General features: G+C 39.6%; 1 protein-coding gene across 11 annotated transcripts in view; it reads right to left on the bottom strand.

The window, feature by feature from the left end:
* MAK (male germ cell associated kinase) overlaps positions 1 to 14,332 on the bottom strand; it is a 31,746-nt gene extending 17,414 nt beyond the window's left edge. For 6 of the 11 annotated variants that reach the window (XM_080578865.1, XM_080578868.1, XM_080578872.1 and 3 more), the window contains exons 1-7: positions 14,154 to 14,332; positions 9,749 to 10,088; positions 6,301 to 6,355; positions 5,220 to 5,341; positions 4,236 to 4,315; positions 2,315 to 2,447; positions 2,050 to 2,221 (exon numbers count right to left, since the gene is read on the bottom strand). In XM_080578865.1, the coding sequence (XP_080434991.1) occupies positions 2,050 to 2,221; positions 2,315 to 2,447; positions 4,236 to 4,315; positions 5,220 to 5,341; positions 6,301 to 6,355; positions 9,749 to 9,849 (663 nt within the window). In that variant the 5' untranslated portion in view covers positions 9,850 to 10,088; positions 14,154 to 14,332. Of the gene's footprint in view, positions 1 to 2,049; positions 2,222 to 2,314; positions 2,448 to 2,812; positions 2,958 to 2,986; positions 3,123 to 4,235; positions 4,316 to 5,219; positions 5,342 to 6,300; positions 6,356 to 9,748; positions 10,089 to 12,787; positions 14,131 to 14,153 lie in introns of those variants that run through there. The other 5 variants (XM_080578871.1, XM_080578869.1, XM_080578870.1 and 2 more) reach the window with 5 other exon arrangements.
* Positions 14,333 to 14,686: the final 354 nt, after the last annotated feature.

Genomic DNA, 14,686 nt, shown 5'->3' with positions numbered 1-14,686 from the left:
CTGCCCAACAGGTGACAGGGGCACAGAGCCTCTAATTACAGCTTCCTGATTCTAGAGGGCTGATTTACAGCATCTCTAACCCCTAGGGTCTTTAGAAGGGGCTACAGTTTCCTCTGAAATACTCAGCTGGCAATGCTCCCTGCTTCCCCAAGCAACCAGCCGTGCTATGCTTCTGTTCAGCTACTGGTAAAGTTACAGAACCACACCAGTGACCTCAACGCTGCTCAGCTGCACACCATGGAAGCCTCCTGTGCATGCCAAGAACTTGTTTGTGCTGAAAACACTGAAAACGTTCCAGAAGCTAGTGTGTTGTTCTCTTGCGCAGCTACACTGACTGTACATCAAAACTTTATTCTTACTATCCTAGACTTGTGAGATGCTTAAGAAAATTAAGTTAGCATCTTGGATTGAAAACTCAAGTCTTAACATACTCCTACATATCACACATCATTTCTGATGCACAACTGTCATAGCGAGCACTGTTTTACACCTAACAATTTGCACTTAATCCTCTAGACTCAATTTTCACATCCACACTTCCACAAAACGTCATATATAACTCTCAACCTTTGGCCTTTCACACTCTGCTCTGTCATGAACTCGCACCTGTTTCTCAGTATGTTCTCCTGGATGTTTTCCCACCACTTCAAGCTCTGTATGTTCCTAGCTACACCTACTCTATTTTTGTTTTTTTTTTTTTTTTCTGTTCCTCACTTCTCCACTGATAATTCCTGTAGAGGAGAGGAGCTGTTACGCTTTATATTTTATTGGTAAAACACCGATGATTCTCCAGTTCTAGAGACTGTGTTCAGTCAGTTATTTCACAAAGATCTGCTTACTCCCATGGGCAAACGGCTGATATACTTCTGTCATCTCTTACACTAGCTATCATAATTTGCTTCCCCAAAATATATCTCTATTATTTTGTCTTTTTTTTTTTCAGCTTACTCAACATTCTAACGGTAAACTTCTTTCCCCTCTTTTATTCCAATTGATTCTGACATCTCTTCACAGTTCATCAGACACCTTAGTTTCAAGGCTTCCTTTCTAATCCTTGCTTGACTTTTTTTCCATGCTGTGGTGCTGGTTTTCTCATGTTCTAGTTTTGCACTTGTTTTGAACCACTTCCTAGGAATTCATTTTCTTTTAAACATCCTTTACCTTCTCTTTCAAACTCTCCTTTTCATGAAGCATTTTAATCTGTGTTTCTGTATGTCTCTAACATCTTAATTCAATTAAATTACTAACTCATAACACTTGTAATTCAAAGGATCAAGCATATTAGTTGGTATAAAGAACAACAACAACACACCTTGATGCTTACTTGTCGGAAGTATTAGTTATGTAAGACAAGTTCTTTTACATTCATATATCCACTTCCTAAAAACTTTTTAACTGAAGTAAGTATAATTGCATAAATTTGTACATGTATTACTGAAACCTCCCTTGTAGATTTTAAATTATTTAGCCCTCTCAGAAAATAATCAAAAAACGTTTCCCTCTATTACTTCTTATTGCTAGGAATATTGTATGACAGATTCGTATTTGAGATCGTGTTTCTTTTATGCTTCAAAAACACAAAAAGCATAATTCATCTTATTCAGGATAAATTCCACAAGCTCCAAAATCTGGGCACCAGCCTATAAGAATTAAGGTTTCAGGAAAGGAAAACAAATCAGCTGAAGCAAAACAAAATGAAGCCTTAGGAGACTGATTTAATTTTTTTTTTTAAATTCTCTTGACATGCATGGCTTTAAATAACTGAACAAACCAATTTTATCTGGCTTTCATCATAGAGCAGAACAGGATTACGCATAATAGTAGGATATAAAACAGATGCTAATATGCAACAAAAGACCAGCATTCTATGCCTTAATGGATGTCTAGAAAGGCATACAGTTGAGAAAATCTTAACTCCATGGGAAATTTACCAAAACAATTATTGATATGTATGTTCTGGAAGTGAGGTAACATTCAACGTTTCATAATAATTTTATTTCACTTTTTTTTTTTTTAATACTATTGCATGAGTTCTTCTAAAAGTCTTACCTTCTTTGGAGTCCCTAATACCTGGCAAATTTTGAAGATTTCATCTACTTCACTTGTGCCTGGGAAAAGAGGTCTTAGTGTGTATAGTTCAGCCATGATGCTGCCTACTGCCCACATATCAATAGGTGAGCTATAAATAGACGATCTCAGCAAAACTTCAGGAGCACGGTACCTATGAGGATGGTAAGAAGCAATAGATAAATTAAAATGGTAAGCAGAGAAAGGTAATTCATTAAGATAATGATTAACTTCATGATATACTTACCACCTGGTAGAAACATAATCTGTATATGGTGGCTGAGATCTTAGCTCTCTAGCCAAACCAAAATCAGCTATTTTTACAAGTTCTGGACCAATACAAAGAAGGTTTTCAGGCTTCATATCTCTATGAAAAAATCCTATACAAAAACAGACAGAAAAGAATGGTAAATAATTGTGTCATCATTTCTTAAACAGCCAGAGCCATTTCTTAAACAGCCATCCAAATTTTACTTCAGGATTATTTTGGAATTTTTTTTTCCCCTTTTTAAATTCAAAATAAAAGGACGGCAACCCCACCCCCAACACACATATTTTCCCTCCAGCAATTATTACATGAAGGATTCTTAAATTAACAAATGTAAACATTCATTAACATGCTGTAGAATATGAATTAGCTATTGCAGCGGTATCAAATAACAACTAATTTAGAATTAAATCTTTTGAAAAACAACAAGAACAAACAAACAGAACTAATTTGTCAAATTGACCATCTGATACTTGCTTCATTTATGGAATTCCTTGAACAATTTTTCACTATTTTATTTATCATCGTGACAACAATTTACAGGCACAGACATTTAAAATATATCCCAATTCTGCTCAGGAATGCTAATATTAGTAAAGCAGGCACATACAGTTTTTTCAATGGTTAGTGGTGGCTTAAGCAGCTATATACCTGGAGAGGAGCTAAGCAGCTGAGCAAATCAGTTCTGCTGGTTAACTGGAGCTCACAATTTGTTATAAATCAATTTGATTGAAATTCACTTACTGCAGTAAAGCATTCAATTTCTGTATGCAGAAACTGGCAACCACTGTAAATAATTGGCTGAAATTATTACAGTGAAATGTAAATGTTCAAATTTATCATACCTGTTATTCCCAAATATTTATGTTCAAAACAAAATATTAATACTGTAACTTAGAAGTGTCAGTTTTTAATATATTTTAATTTTCTCATTTATTACATGTAGAAAGGAGGAAGGGAAAGAGGATGCTAATAATCAGAAAACAATACGTGGCCTTGATCAGAAAGTCACAAAACCAGCAACTTTTGTGTATTTTATAATACTAAATGGAGTAAGTAAAAAAAATTATTTACTCCAACCCATCAACAGGCCTTATCAGGGTACATGAAAGCTAATCACAGATCACTGGGAACACTGCTGCTTAATTCACTCTGAGCTTTTTACTGTCTTTGGAAAGTTTTAGGGATACCAATGTGATGTGACGGACAAGCACTAAAGAGAGTTAAGCAAGAGAGTAAAATACTATATTTTGAAATGCAAAGGAGCTTAATGCCAGTATTTCAGAATGCAGTTTGCAGACACATTACACGTGATAATTAAAAGTTTTGTAAGTGTTGTGAAGCTTTTTGTTTTTGTTGCTAGCACACAGCACCTCATTTTTAGAATGTGCTTTTAATTGCTAGAAAAGTCTCATCTCAAAGTATTTAAATCCAAATTGTATTTGATGAGGAGACTCTTTGGATTTCTTAGTTAGCAAGTTTTTTTTTTTTTTTTATGACTTAGGGCACCATATTAGTTATGATGCCTCAAGATGAGAGAAACTGCCATCTGTAAGGTATTATTGCTCCTTAGATAGATCTCTCCGAGGAAACAGAAACGCACAGCATAGAGGCTTCTTTTGCTTGTTTATTCATCTGGCATCTACTGTAGGAAAAAATATTAAACAGTGTATGAACAATACCCAGTGCTTTCAAAAAGGAAGAATATCTGCTTATAGAAAAATAAAATGTAACTTCAGATATGGTTTAAAAAATGCACCATCCTTGAAGCAGATGGGAATAATTTTATTAGAGATAATTGATAGACTTTGCTAGATATTTTTTATTCATGCTATTACTGTGCAGTATCTTCTTTTCTTAGAAGAGCACTATATAGTTAAAACTCCAGTATCAAACTTACCGTGTTTGTGGATAAAAGCTAGCCCTTGTAATATCTGATACATCATGTTTCTGATGACTGACTCAGGGAACAACTTGTTTCTGTGAAGAAAGATTAACAACTTTGCATAATTAAAATAACAACACTGTATTTTTTGTAAGACAAAATATACACACTTCCTCATTTTGCACAATATGTCCTGAACAGATGAAAACAGACCCGTAGATGAATCTGGCTGGCCTGTAGCATGCTTGAATAGATAGATGATGTGGCACACACAGTATTGGAATGAACAAGAGACTGCCCTATGTAGCAATGTAGTAGGTGTGCTACCCAGTGGCACCATTAAGGGAACCCTGACCTAGGACAGTGCTTCTCAGCTGTAGGGTAACAGTGTGCTAACATTGCTAACAGCTAACTAAGGGCTTTGTGCATAAGGAGATAAAGGTGCACGAAGGAAACACATTAAACTTGGAAGAATTCAGCAAAGAAAACGGTTACTGAAATGGCAGGTCCTACTCCAAAGTTCACCTTGAAAGTGATGACAAATAGTGCTATGTACCGTTTGTCCAAGATTGCAACATCACACAATCCATACCAAGGTTTTCTCATGAACATGCATGTGTGTATGCGCAGATGACTACGCCTGCCACCTCAAGCCAAATCCGTAATTAATGCAAAATTAATGATGTTTGTACAATCCTTCATACATTAAGGAAGGCTAGCTAAGAAAAAAGAAAGGATTTGGAATTTCTCTCATGGCTTAATACATACTGAAGACATGCAAGTTATCTCATTAACAACTGAGCAAAGAGTTACTCCCAAAGGTATTGCAACGTGCAATGCTGAGCAATGCAGAATTCTACCCTCGCACAAGCAGGTGCAGCAACTCCTGTTCCCATCAGCGGGGCTGCAAGAGGGAATTCCAGTACGTTCTTCAGGATAGCATAAAAATCATTACATAAAGCATGATAGCACACTAGTTGTTCCCTAAAAGAGACATACCTGTCCTTCATTAACTGATAGAGATTTTCCTTCATGTATTCAAACACAAAGTAAAGGTGGTCATTTTCTCGTATGACTTCTTTCAGTTTTATTACATTGGCATGATTTAGCTTCTTCAGAGACTGTAAAAGAGCCAAAACAGGGTTTCAGATAACTTGACAGTGGCTTTGATTCCTTATCTGATCTAAGCCTGTAATATGTAAAAGTTTATTGGAAGAAATTTAAAAAACAAGTCTGTCTGGAAGCCTGTATTTATCTTGTAAACTCTATTTGTGTCTAAGAACAAGAAAAGAGCATTTTAAATTAATTTCAAAACAAAAACAGCAAATATATTAGTAGCAGTTTAAAACTTCCATCTCTAGGGATATCATAACTGAGACGAAGAATAACAAAACCTAAATGTCTATGTTGAAAGATAGTTCTGAACCTCTAACAGCTTTTGCTTATAGAACTCAATAAGAAAACTCAGCATTTTTTTTAATGAAAATTTCATGAACAAGTATACTCCCTTATAGGTTTTCTTTTTGGAGATATATGCAATTTCCAGTACCTAAATTATAAATCTAGTCAAACCTAAGTTATAGATACCTAATTCCTCTGTTAGGGAGTTTTGTATTTACAAAAAATTAGATGCCTGAAACATGGGGTGACGTTAAATTTTAGTCCAGGTTTTCATGTGTCAGGATTTATTCTATCACTTGGCTAGCCAAAACTCCCGGTGCTTTCTACAGATGCCCCAAAGAAAAGATATGAGGACTGGATATACTGGATGGACTGGAAATCCATCAATAAAATGAAAGAGCAGGCTGCTAAAACACACCCACAAACACAAATCAAATCCATCATCTTTTCTCAAAGACAAGAGACTTGGCTACAAGACATGGCCACAGCTTGAGAATGGCAGGATATTCCGCAAAGCAGAAGCAGCTCTCGGAGTGCCATCAGCTCATGGCTTTGTGGAACCTGTCACCCCCATTTAAAGAGTTCACTAAGTTTGGCCTTATTAGGACATGGTAGATGCCCTTCTCCTTCAGGAAAACCTAACCAAACATTTTTAAATGTGGTATGTCTGCCATTTTACCTTGACTTCTCTCAAATTCATGCATTCATCCCATGAATAGAACTTTCTTTTCATTCTGAAATAAAGTCAGAGAAAAAGTATCTTCAGTGAGTAGCACAGAATGCTTTTAGAGCAAACCAAGATCCAGATGTTTTTTCTTTTTTTTTTCTGAATATAGCACTAGCTGTATTTTGAACCAAATTTGAAACATTTTATACTACTCTTCAGCAACATAATTAAAGTAAACTCAACTCTTACATGTACTAGAAATTAACGTGTTTGATGATTAATCACTGCAAACATTTTTAGCAGAGTAGATAACCAGAAACCATGATACTACAAAGGTATTTCTAAAAGCATCAGGGACACAAATTCCTGTTGTATCATTTGAATTGTGCCCTTAATAAGGAGGAAAGCAACAGTGACACAGCACATAAAGCATGGATTTTAAAACAAGAAAAATCACTTCCTCTTGCCTACTTTGCACATTCTAGGAAATCATAGAATCATAGAATCATAGAATATCCTGAGTTGGAAGGGACCCTTAAGGATCATCAAGTCCAACTCTTGATACCGCACAGGTCTACCCAAAAGTTCAGACCATGTGACTAAGTGCACAGTCCAATCTCTTCTTAAATTCAGACAGGCTCGGTGCAGTGACCACTTCCCTGGGGAGCCTGCTCCAGTGTGCAACCACCCTCTCTGTGAAGAACCCTCTCCTGATGTCGAGCCTAAATTTCCCCTGCCTCAGCTTAACCCCGTTCCCGCGGGTCCTGTCACTGGTGTTAATGGAGAAAAGGTCTCCTGCCTCTCGACACCCCCTTACAAGGAAGTTGTAGACTGCGATGAGGTCTCCCCTCAGCCTCCTCTTCTCCAGGCTGAACAGGCCCAGTGACCTCAGCCGTTCCTCGTATGTCTTCCCCTCCAGGCCTTTCACCATCTTCGTAGCCCTCCTCTGTACACTCTCCAACAGTTTCATGTCCTTTTTATACTGTGGTGCCCAGAACTGCACACAGTACTCGAGGTGAGGCCGCACCAGCGCAGAGTAGAGCGGGACAATCACCTCCCTTGACCTACTAGCGATGCTGTGCTTGATGCACCCCAGGACACGGTTGGCCCTCCTGGCCGCCAGGGCACACTGCTGGCTCATATTCAACTTGCTGTCTACCACGACCCCCAGATCCCTCTCTTCTAGGCTGCTCTCCAGCGTCTCATCGCCCAGTCTGTATGTGCAGCCAGGGTTTCCCCGTCCCAGGTGCAGGACCCGGCACTTGCTCTTATTGAACTTCATGTGGTTGGTGATCGCTCAGCTCTCCAACCTATCCAGATCCCTCTGCAAGGCCTTTCCACCCTCAATCGAGTCCACAACTCCTCCAAGTTTGGTGTCATCAGCAAACTTGCTCAAAATACCTTCTATTCCTACATCCAGATCGTTTATAAAAATATTGAAAAGTACCGTCCCTAAAATGGAGCCTTGAGGGACCCCACTGGTGACCGCCCGCCAGCCTGACGCAGCCCCATTTACCATAACCCTTTGGGCCCTGCCCGTTAGCCAATTGCTCACCCACCGTATAATGTTTTTATTTAGCTGTATGGTGGACATTTTGTCCAGTAGGATCCTATGGGAAACCGTGTCAAAAGCCTTGCTGAAGTCCAAAAAAATCACATCAGCTGGTTTCCCTTGGTCCATCATACGGGTGATCTTATCATAAAAGGAAATCAGGTTAGTTAGGCAGGACCTGCCCTTCACAAACCCATGCTGGCTGGGACCAATGACTGCTTTGTCCCCCAGGTGAGCCTCAATAAGTTCGAGAACCATCTTCTCCATGATTTTACCAGGCACTGACGTGAGACTGACAGGCCTGTAATTGCTAGGGTCTTCTTTCTGACCCTTCTTGTAAATCGGCACAACATTTGCCAGCTTCCAGTCTACCGGGACCTCTCCAAATTCCCAGGATCGTTGAAAAATAATTGAGAGAGGTTCCGCGATGACGTCCGCCAGCTCTTTCAGCACCCGGATACTTTTGAAATCTGTGAAGTATCTTACCTGCCTAAAATTATAATTAGCCATCTGACTTGATCAGTCTTTTTTACAAGCCTGTTCAAAAATACTAAATAGTGAATAGAAATTGTTTCATTTTTTCCAAGCAATACCCATACGTAAATACAATAGTCTCTAAACTAACCACTACATATAATTGTGTAATACATTTATTTGGAAGTCTTAGATACAAATAAGGATAATTAGGTGTTGCTCAGATTTTGGCACTGAGTTGTTCATGTCATATTGTTTATTGTGTTTTTGTAAAGTTCCAGCTCCTACAGTGAAACTATATAAACTATATAATATAAACTATATAAAACTAAGACTTCATTTAAAATAAATGCATCTTCAACCAAAACTGTCCCCCCCCAAATCCCAAACTTGACATTCACACAAAAGAATTCCAAGTCTTGAAATAGTGAAAATGAAAAACATCCCTCACAAATGTTTGTTTTTTTTTTTTTTAAACCAAAATAATAAAAAAATCACAAAAATAATCAAATCAGAGATTTTCCTTTGGGTATAGATTCATATTACAAAGAGGCAACAGTACTAGCAGTACGTGGAGAAAGCTAACACTCCCAGAAATTCTCAAAACAAACAAACAAACAAAAAAGAATCAGTCAATTACATTCCAATTACCCTTCTGCAGCTTTTACTTCGCAGATAACTCTTTAAAGTTATCTTTTCAGAAAGATGACTCCATAAAAGGACATAAGATAAATCCATAAAAGGAGGAAAAAAATCTCAGCAATATACAGTTTTTAGTACTTATGTCTTGGATCTTGCTTGTAATTCTGTAGGGAGCATCCCCACACCTCTAATGCGATTTTTGTTGTTTTGTGATAATCTTTTTAAAGAAGTATAGCAATGCTGATGGATACACACAATACAACTTTGTTAGCTCCAAGGAGATACCTTATATTTATCTGACAAGACTGTTACCTGCTATTTATAGTTGTAGCAGTATCTGACACTTATGTGGTATGTAAAGAGATTTGGGGAGTGGGGAGGTATTTCACATCTATCCATTAAGACAGTTGTTACCAATTTTTACAATTCATATAAATATAAAAACTCCCTAAACAACCCCCTGCACGTTGTTTGTTTTTTCCCTTGGTGTAAAAACAAAACAAAACAAAAACCTAACAACACTTTACAAGGAAGCACATACTAACAGAACAAAGGCAGCATGTAATTTAGTATGCCAATATGCCAAGTTATACAAACTGATGTGTCTCACTGGTGATACACCAACTTAGGAGCCTGACCCACACTCAGTTAGGCATCTGAATTACATAAATAAATAGATTTTATGTTCATTTCCATAAAAAGAGACATTCTTTTTTATTGTACATGGCAGACAGTAATAAAGTGAAAACGTTCAGCTTGTGCAAGTATCTACTGAATTTAGATGTTACATACCGTTTGATAGCCACAAGTTCTCCTGACTCGTTGCTCTTTCCCATCAACACACTGCCATAGGTGCCATCACCTAGTTGCTTCATGATTGTGTAACGGTTCATTTTTTTTAATTATTTTTTGAAGACCAGGATAGCCAAAAGCTTATGAAATTCTAAATGTCTTAAAGGATGTCTTAAAGGATTTTGTGCTTTTTGGTTTTCTTAGAGAGCCTCTTCGAGGCTGCTTTAGGATGCTGGATGTCTTCTCATAACTGTGCAGGATAGTCACTAGTCTCCTCCAAATTTTGAGATGCAGATATAAAGTTTGAGAGAGAGAAGAGCACGACCATTCTCAACTGATCCTTCAAAAAAAACCAAAAAAACGAGAGAGAGAGAGAAAATAGATAAATATGTAATTTCACAGTATTTTAGGCAAAGACACTCTACAATTTGTATCTAAGAATAATAACTCCAGACCTGTATGCATTCCTTAAATAGAACGCTTCAATATAAGTAGTTCTTTTCAGTCCTTCAAGCCACAGGAGGTGCCTAGTCTAGGATTAGAGTTGGAGTAAGCAGTGGAGAGTCAAGATTACTGCCATAATCCCCTAGAACCACAGAAGCATGTTTAAGGCTGGTGTCCTCTGATGGATCTCCCTAATTTGCATGCAGAGGTAGGTTCCTAATCTGCAGCAACGGCAGGGCTGAAGTTCGGGAACACAGGCAACAGAACCCAAATCTTGCACAGGGTGCTACAGTAAATCCAGGGCTGGTGCTTGCTGGTCTGAATGCCGAATTATGGGAAGTGTGGGAATTATGCGAATTATGGGAAGAATATGCCGAATTATGCAAGCAGGCTCGCTTAAAGTTAGTGAGGAAAGGACATGAGAAAGCAAGATAAACGCGGCATTCGTTGCCAAGGTAAATTGAGTTCTTACAAATTTACTTGAATATTTCACTCTTAAGTTCACAGAATTCTTGGTCTATACTCACAGCTAGGAATCGGCACAGTAATGGTTGAAGAGTTAAATTTATTCTTCAATTTCACAAGGCCTGCATAAGTAACTATAGAGCTCACATGCATTGGTATGGAAGACTTGATCTGAATTTTCATTTGGAAAAGAAAGCACATTAAACAATGCTGATTCTTCAAATTTATGTAAATCTTAATTTGAACCCCAATCCAAACTTGAATCCTAACCCTAGCTTTCATGATACACAATATTATGTCACCAGCGTTTAAGAGTTAGGAGTGTTCCCATGGGTCTTATTCACAAATCCTAACTCTAACCTCAGCTCTGGCTGCCTCCTAGACACAATCCTGAAAGTCAATACCGAGGCACTTAGACAAATGCCCAGAAGTCATCCATTTATTTATGTAGTCCTAGGAAAATCTAACAACTGCTCACTGCAGCTTTTATTCTCTGTAACACAAATGCTTAAATGCAAACGAACCACCTACTGCTAAACAAATTCCAGCATTATCTCTATCTTTTGCCTCTGCTGTCTGAAAATTCAAAATAACACTCGAATCAGCTGACATCCACTGCCAACCTACCTCTGCAGGAGATGCAGAATTCAGCATGCAGCTTTGTAGTCCTTATGCTTATGCCAGAATTAGCTACAGGCTGGTAAGGCTGTCCAAACAGATTAAGGAGCTCAAATTCAGCCAGTAACAAACCTCAGGCTTGAGATTTACAGGTCTGGCAAAATGCAACAATAAAACTGGTCCCTTAGGAGTGTGAACACAGCATGCTAGAGCAGACATCTGCTGCATAAAAGAAACAGCTGTGTGGACTGTGCATTGATGTTTCTGAGCTGTTGTTACTTGAAATGCTGCTTCCCCGGAGAAGTTGTAACGTGCACCTCGTTACTCGCTGGTGCTTCTGTTACTGGGGAGGAATCTTGCACTAGCTGTCATGATGCCAGTAATGAATGGCCCTGTGGAACAACCTCAGTTTATAATCTTTGCACCAGACAACAACCAGTTCGGCAGTAAGAAATATAAAGAAGTTTTTATCCATCCCGGAAAAAAGCCCTTTCTACCATAAAGTGAGGTCACTGGTTAAGAGCATATTCTATAGCAAAGTCCAAAACAAAACAAAACAAAAAAAAGAAGAAACTTACAATCACAGACAATTAAAATTATGTCTTCATATTAGTCCAATTTAAAATGCAGACATATGTTTTCTGCCTACTGTGTTTCTCACAATTCAGCTTTTTATCTTATTCCCCAAAGTTCCTACATGCACTCTAGTACCTTGAGTGCTATTTCTTCAAGGAGACTATTTGTTGGCTGCAGTAATAAGCAGATGATCAAGCTGACACTTACTAGCTAGTCATCTCTTGCTATTTTCTGATTGTAAGGTTGTATATATACACACACACACATATAAACTTCCTGAAGATCTTCTAATACACATTTTAAAACAGTATTAACCTCTAAAGCAACGATGTAGTGTGCATGCATTTTGTGTATTGCAGTGAAGTTAAATGTAGGAGTTAAATGTGACTGCACTTCCCTGTTTCAACAAACCTAACTGTAGCTTGTTAGGACATGGTTTTCAGGAGGAATTCCGCCGTATCTGTCAAAAATGGCCTTAGCCTGGAGTTGTATACATTAGAAGTTTTGAAGAACTCATATGTGTATCTACATTTCATGCCCAACTTTCTGCTCTCTTAACAAAGTGAACTAAAATACCAAGAAAGAAAACTCTGCATTTGTAACAACCAAAGACCCAGATCTAGATACACACCTCAGGTTTTGACCTTTAAGTCCTCTGATTTTGGTGCCTAAATCCTGTCTGCTTTCAAAGACAATTCAGGGTTATAAATTAATCACATGCTTTTACAATTACTCCGTTTGGCCAGTTGTCGCTATTATTTTAGCATATGCACTGGGAACAGCACTACATAATTCACTTCTTCCCTCCAAAATTCCTACGTAATGTAACACATCTCAGGCAAAATAAGCGTACATTTTGTCTGATCTGGCAAATACTTTATTGCCTTATTCCTCTTCTTATGTATCTTGTATGAATGTATGTATGTACTGTCATACCTGCCGCACACATTCACCACCACGGATCCAGACCAGGCCACTTCACAAATGACTCTTGCGAACAAGTTTCCTCGGGTACTTACAGTCAACAAAAAGACGGAAAGGAGGCAACTCACAGTGAGACATCACCAACTGAAAACTAACCAAACGCAGCGGAAAAATGCCAGTGTGTATCACACTTGACTCCAGGCTCTTCTCTTTTGTACCAGCCCGGGGAAGACCCAATCTACCTTTACTTGGTACTGCAGGCCTCTGACATGTCCTTTGGTATCTCAACGCTTATGTGGTATCATTTCCTCGGTTGCCTGAAGCTCTAAAATGTAAAATTGTTGTAATAGTCTCGTCTACCAAACTGACAAGAGAAATCCTATTGTTTTACGCCCTTACTGACATACTGCCCATAAGCTCTTCACATGGGATTAAAGAGGGATGAAAGCAGAGGACAAAGAGAAGACAGAATGCAGCAGAGCCACAGAATCTGGTAATTTGTGTAAATGTAGAACTACTTAATATGTTAAGCTCATTTTCACTTTTCCTGTGTTTCTGGTGTTTTTACTTTAGGCAACAGCAATAACCTTAAATGAATGTAGATACTCCGTTTTCAAAGGTAATTAATAATGGCAAAGTATCAGGGTGAAACAATGAGTATAAAATGCAAAATACGTAACACAGCAAGCCGAAGGGATTGCTCAAACTGTTCAACTGTTGTATCGGCCTTACGCGACAAGACTCAGCTCTAGCCACAAAATCAAGCCTGAAGAAGGCACACGGTGCCCAAAGTAGAACACAAACAACTGAATTGGCTGAGTTGGAAAAAAGCAAAGCTGCTGAAGTGCTAAACAACGACAGAGCACACGCAACACGGAAAGGAGGAAAGGACAAGGGGAAGGAGGCTACAAGCCTTCATCGGAAAGGCCCCGAAGTGTGACCCCCAGAGGGCACTGCGCAGGCGAAAGGAGGAGGGACACTACGATAGCTGGGTGTCAGAAACCAGTAACATAAATCCTGCCCTGTCTTGGAAAAACGCGTGAATATGTTTATCACCGTACCACAAATAAGTCCTCGTTGTCTTGCTTAGGTGTACACGTTGGGTGGAATTATCCCTCGCTTACCCAGCTCTGTTAATAAAGAATACCCGCTTCCTAATTCTCCAAAATGAGTCCTGGAAACTTGCATCACTTTTTGCGTTTCAAGGGTTTCTGCTGTACCTGAATTACGTGTTAGCGAATATCTCTGAGCTGCACGCTAAGCCGGCTACAAAAATTAACAAAGAAACTCGAAAAGGCCAAACCCATAATAAAAGCAGCGAACGGGACGCGGCCCAGCGCGGCGGCAGGGCGAGTAAGCCAGAGGCAGTGCCACCCACCTGCGCCCGGGAGCCGCAGGAACCCCCACGGCCGCGGGCAGAGCACGGCGCTGCGCACGGCGAGCGGGGCGCGGGGCCAGCCGCCAACTGCTGCCAACCGCCGCCGGGCCGCGCTGACGCGTCGCCGGGGCGACGCCGTGGCGCTGGGCGGGACCCGCCACCTCCGGGGAGGGAAGGGAAGGGGAGGGCAGGGGACGGGAAGGAGAGCGGGCAGCGCGCGTGCGTGGTTGTGGGGGCGTACAGTTGCGGGGTTGATAGTGCTGGGAGAGTTCTCCAAGATTATCTGGTCCAAGCATTGTCGTACAGCCACCATCACCCACTAAAACATGTCCCTAAGTACCAGGTCCAGCCTTGCCTTGAACACCCCCAGGGAGGGTGATGCCACCTCCTCCCTGGGCAACCCGTTCCAATGCCTGACTACTCTTTGGGAGAAGAAATGTCTCCTCATTTGCAACCTGAACCTCCCCTGGTGCAACTTGAGGCCATTTCCTCTTGTCCTATCACTAGTTACCTGTGAGAAGAGGCCAACCCCC

Source organism: Anser brachyrhynchus (assembly GCF_964034855.1).
Source record: "Anser brachyrhynchus genome assembly, chromosome: 2".
In the NCBI taxonomy this organism is placed as follows: Eukaryota; Metazoa; Chordata; class Aves; order Anseriformes; family Anatidae; genus Anser; species Anser brachyrhynchus.
The sequence above is the reverse complement of the archived record's forward strand: the minus strand, read 5'-3'. Positions and strand labels throughout refer to the sequence as shown.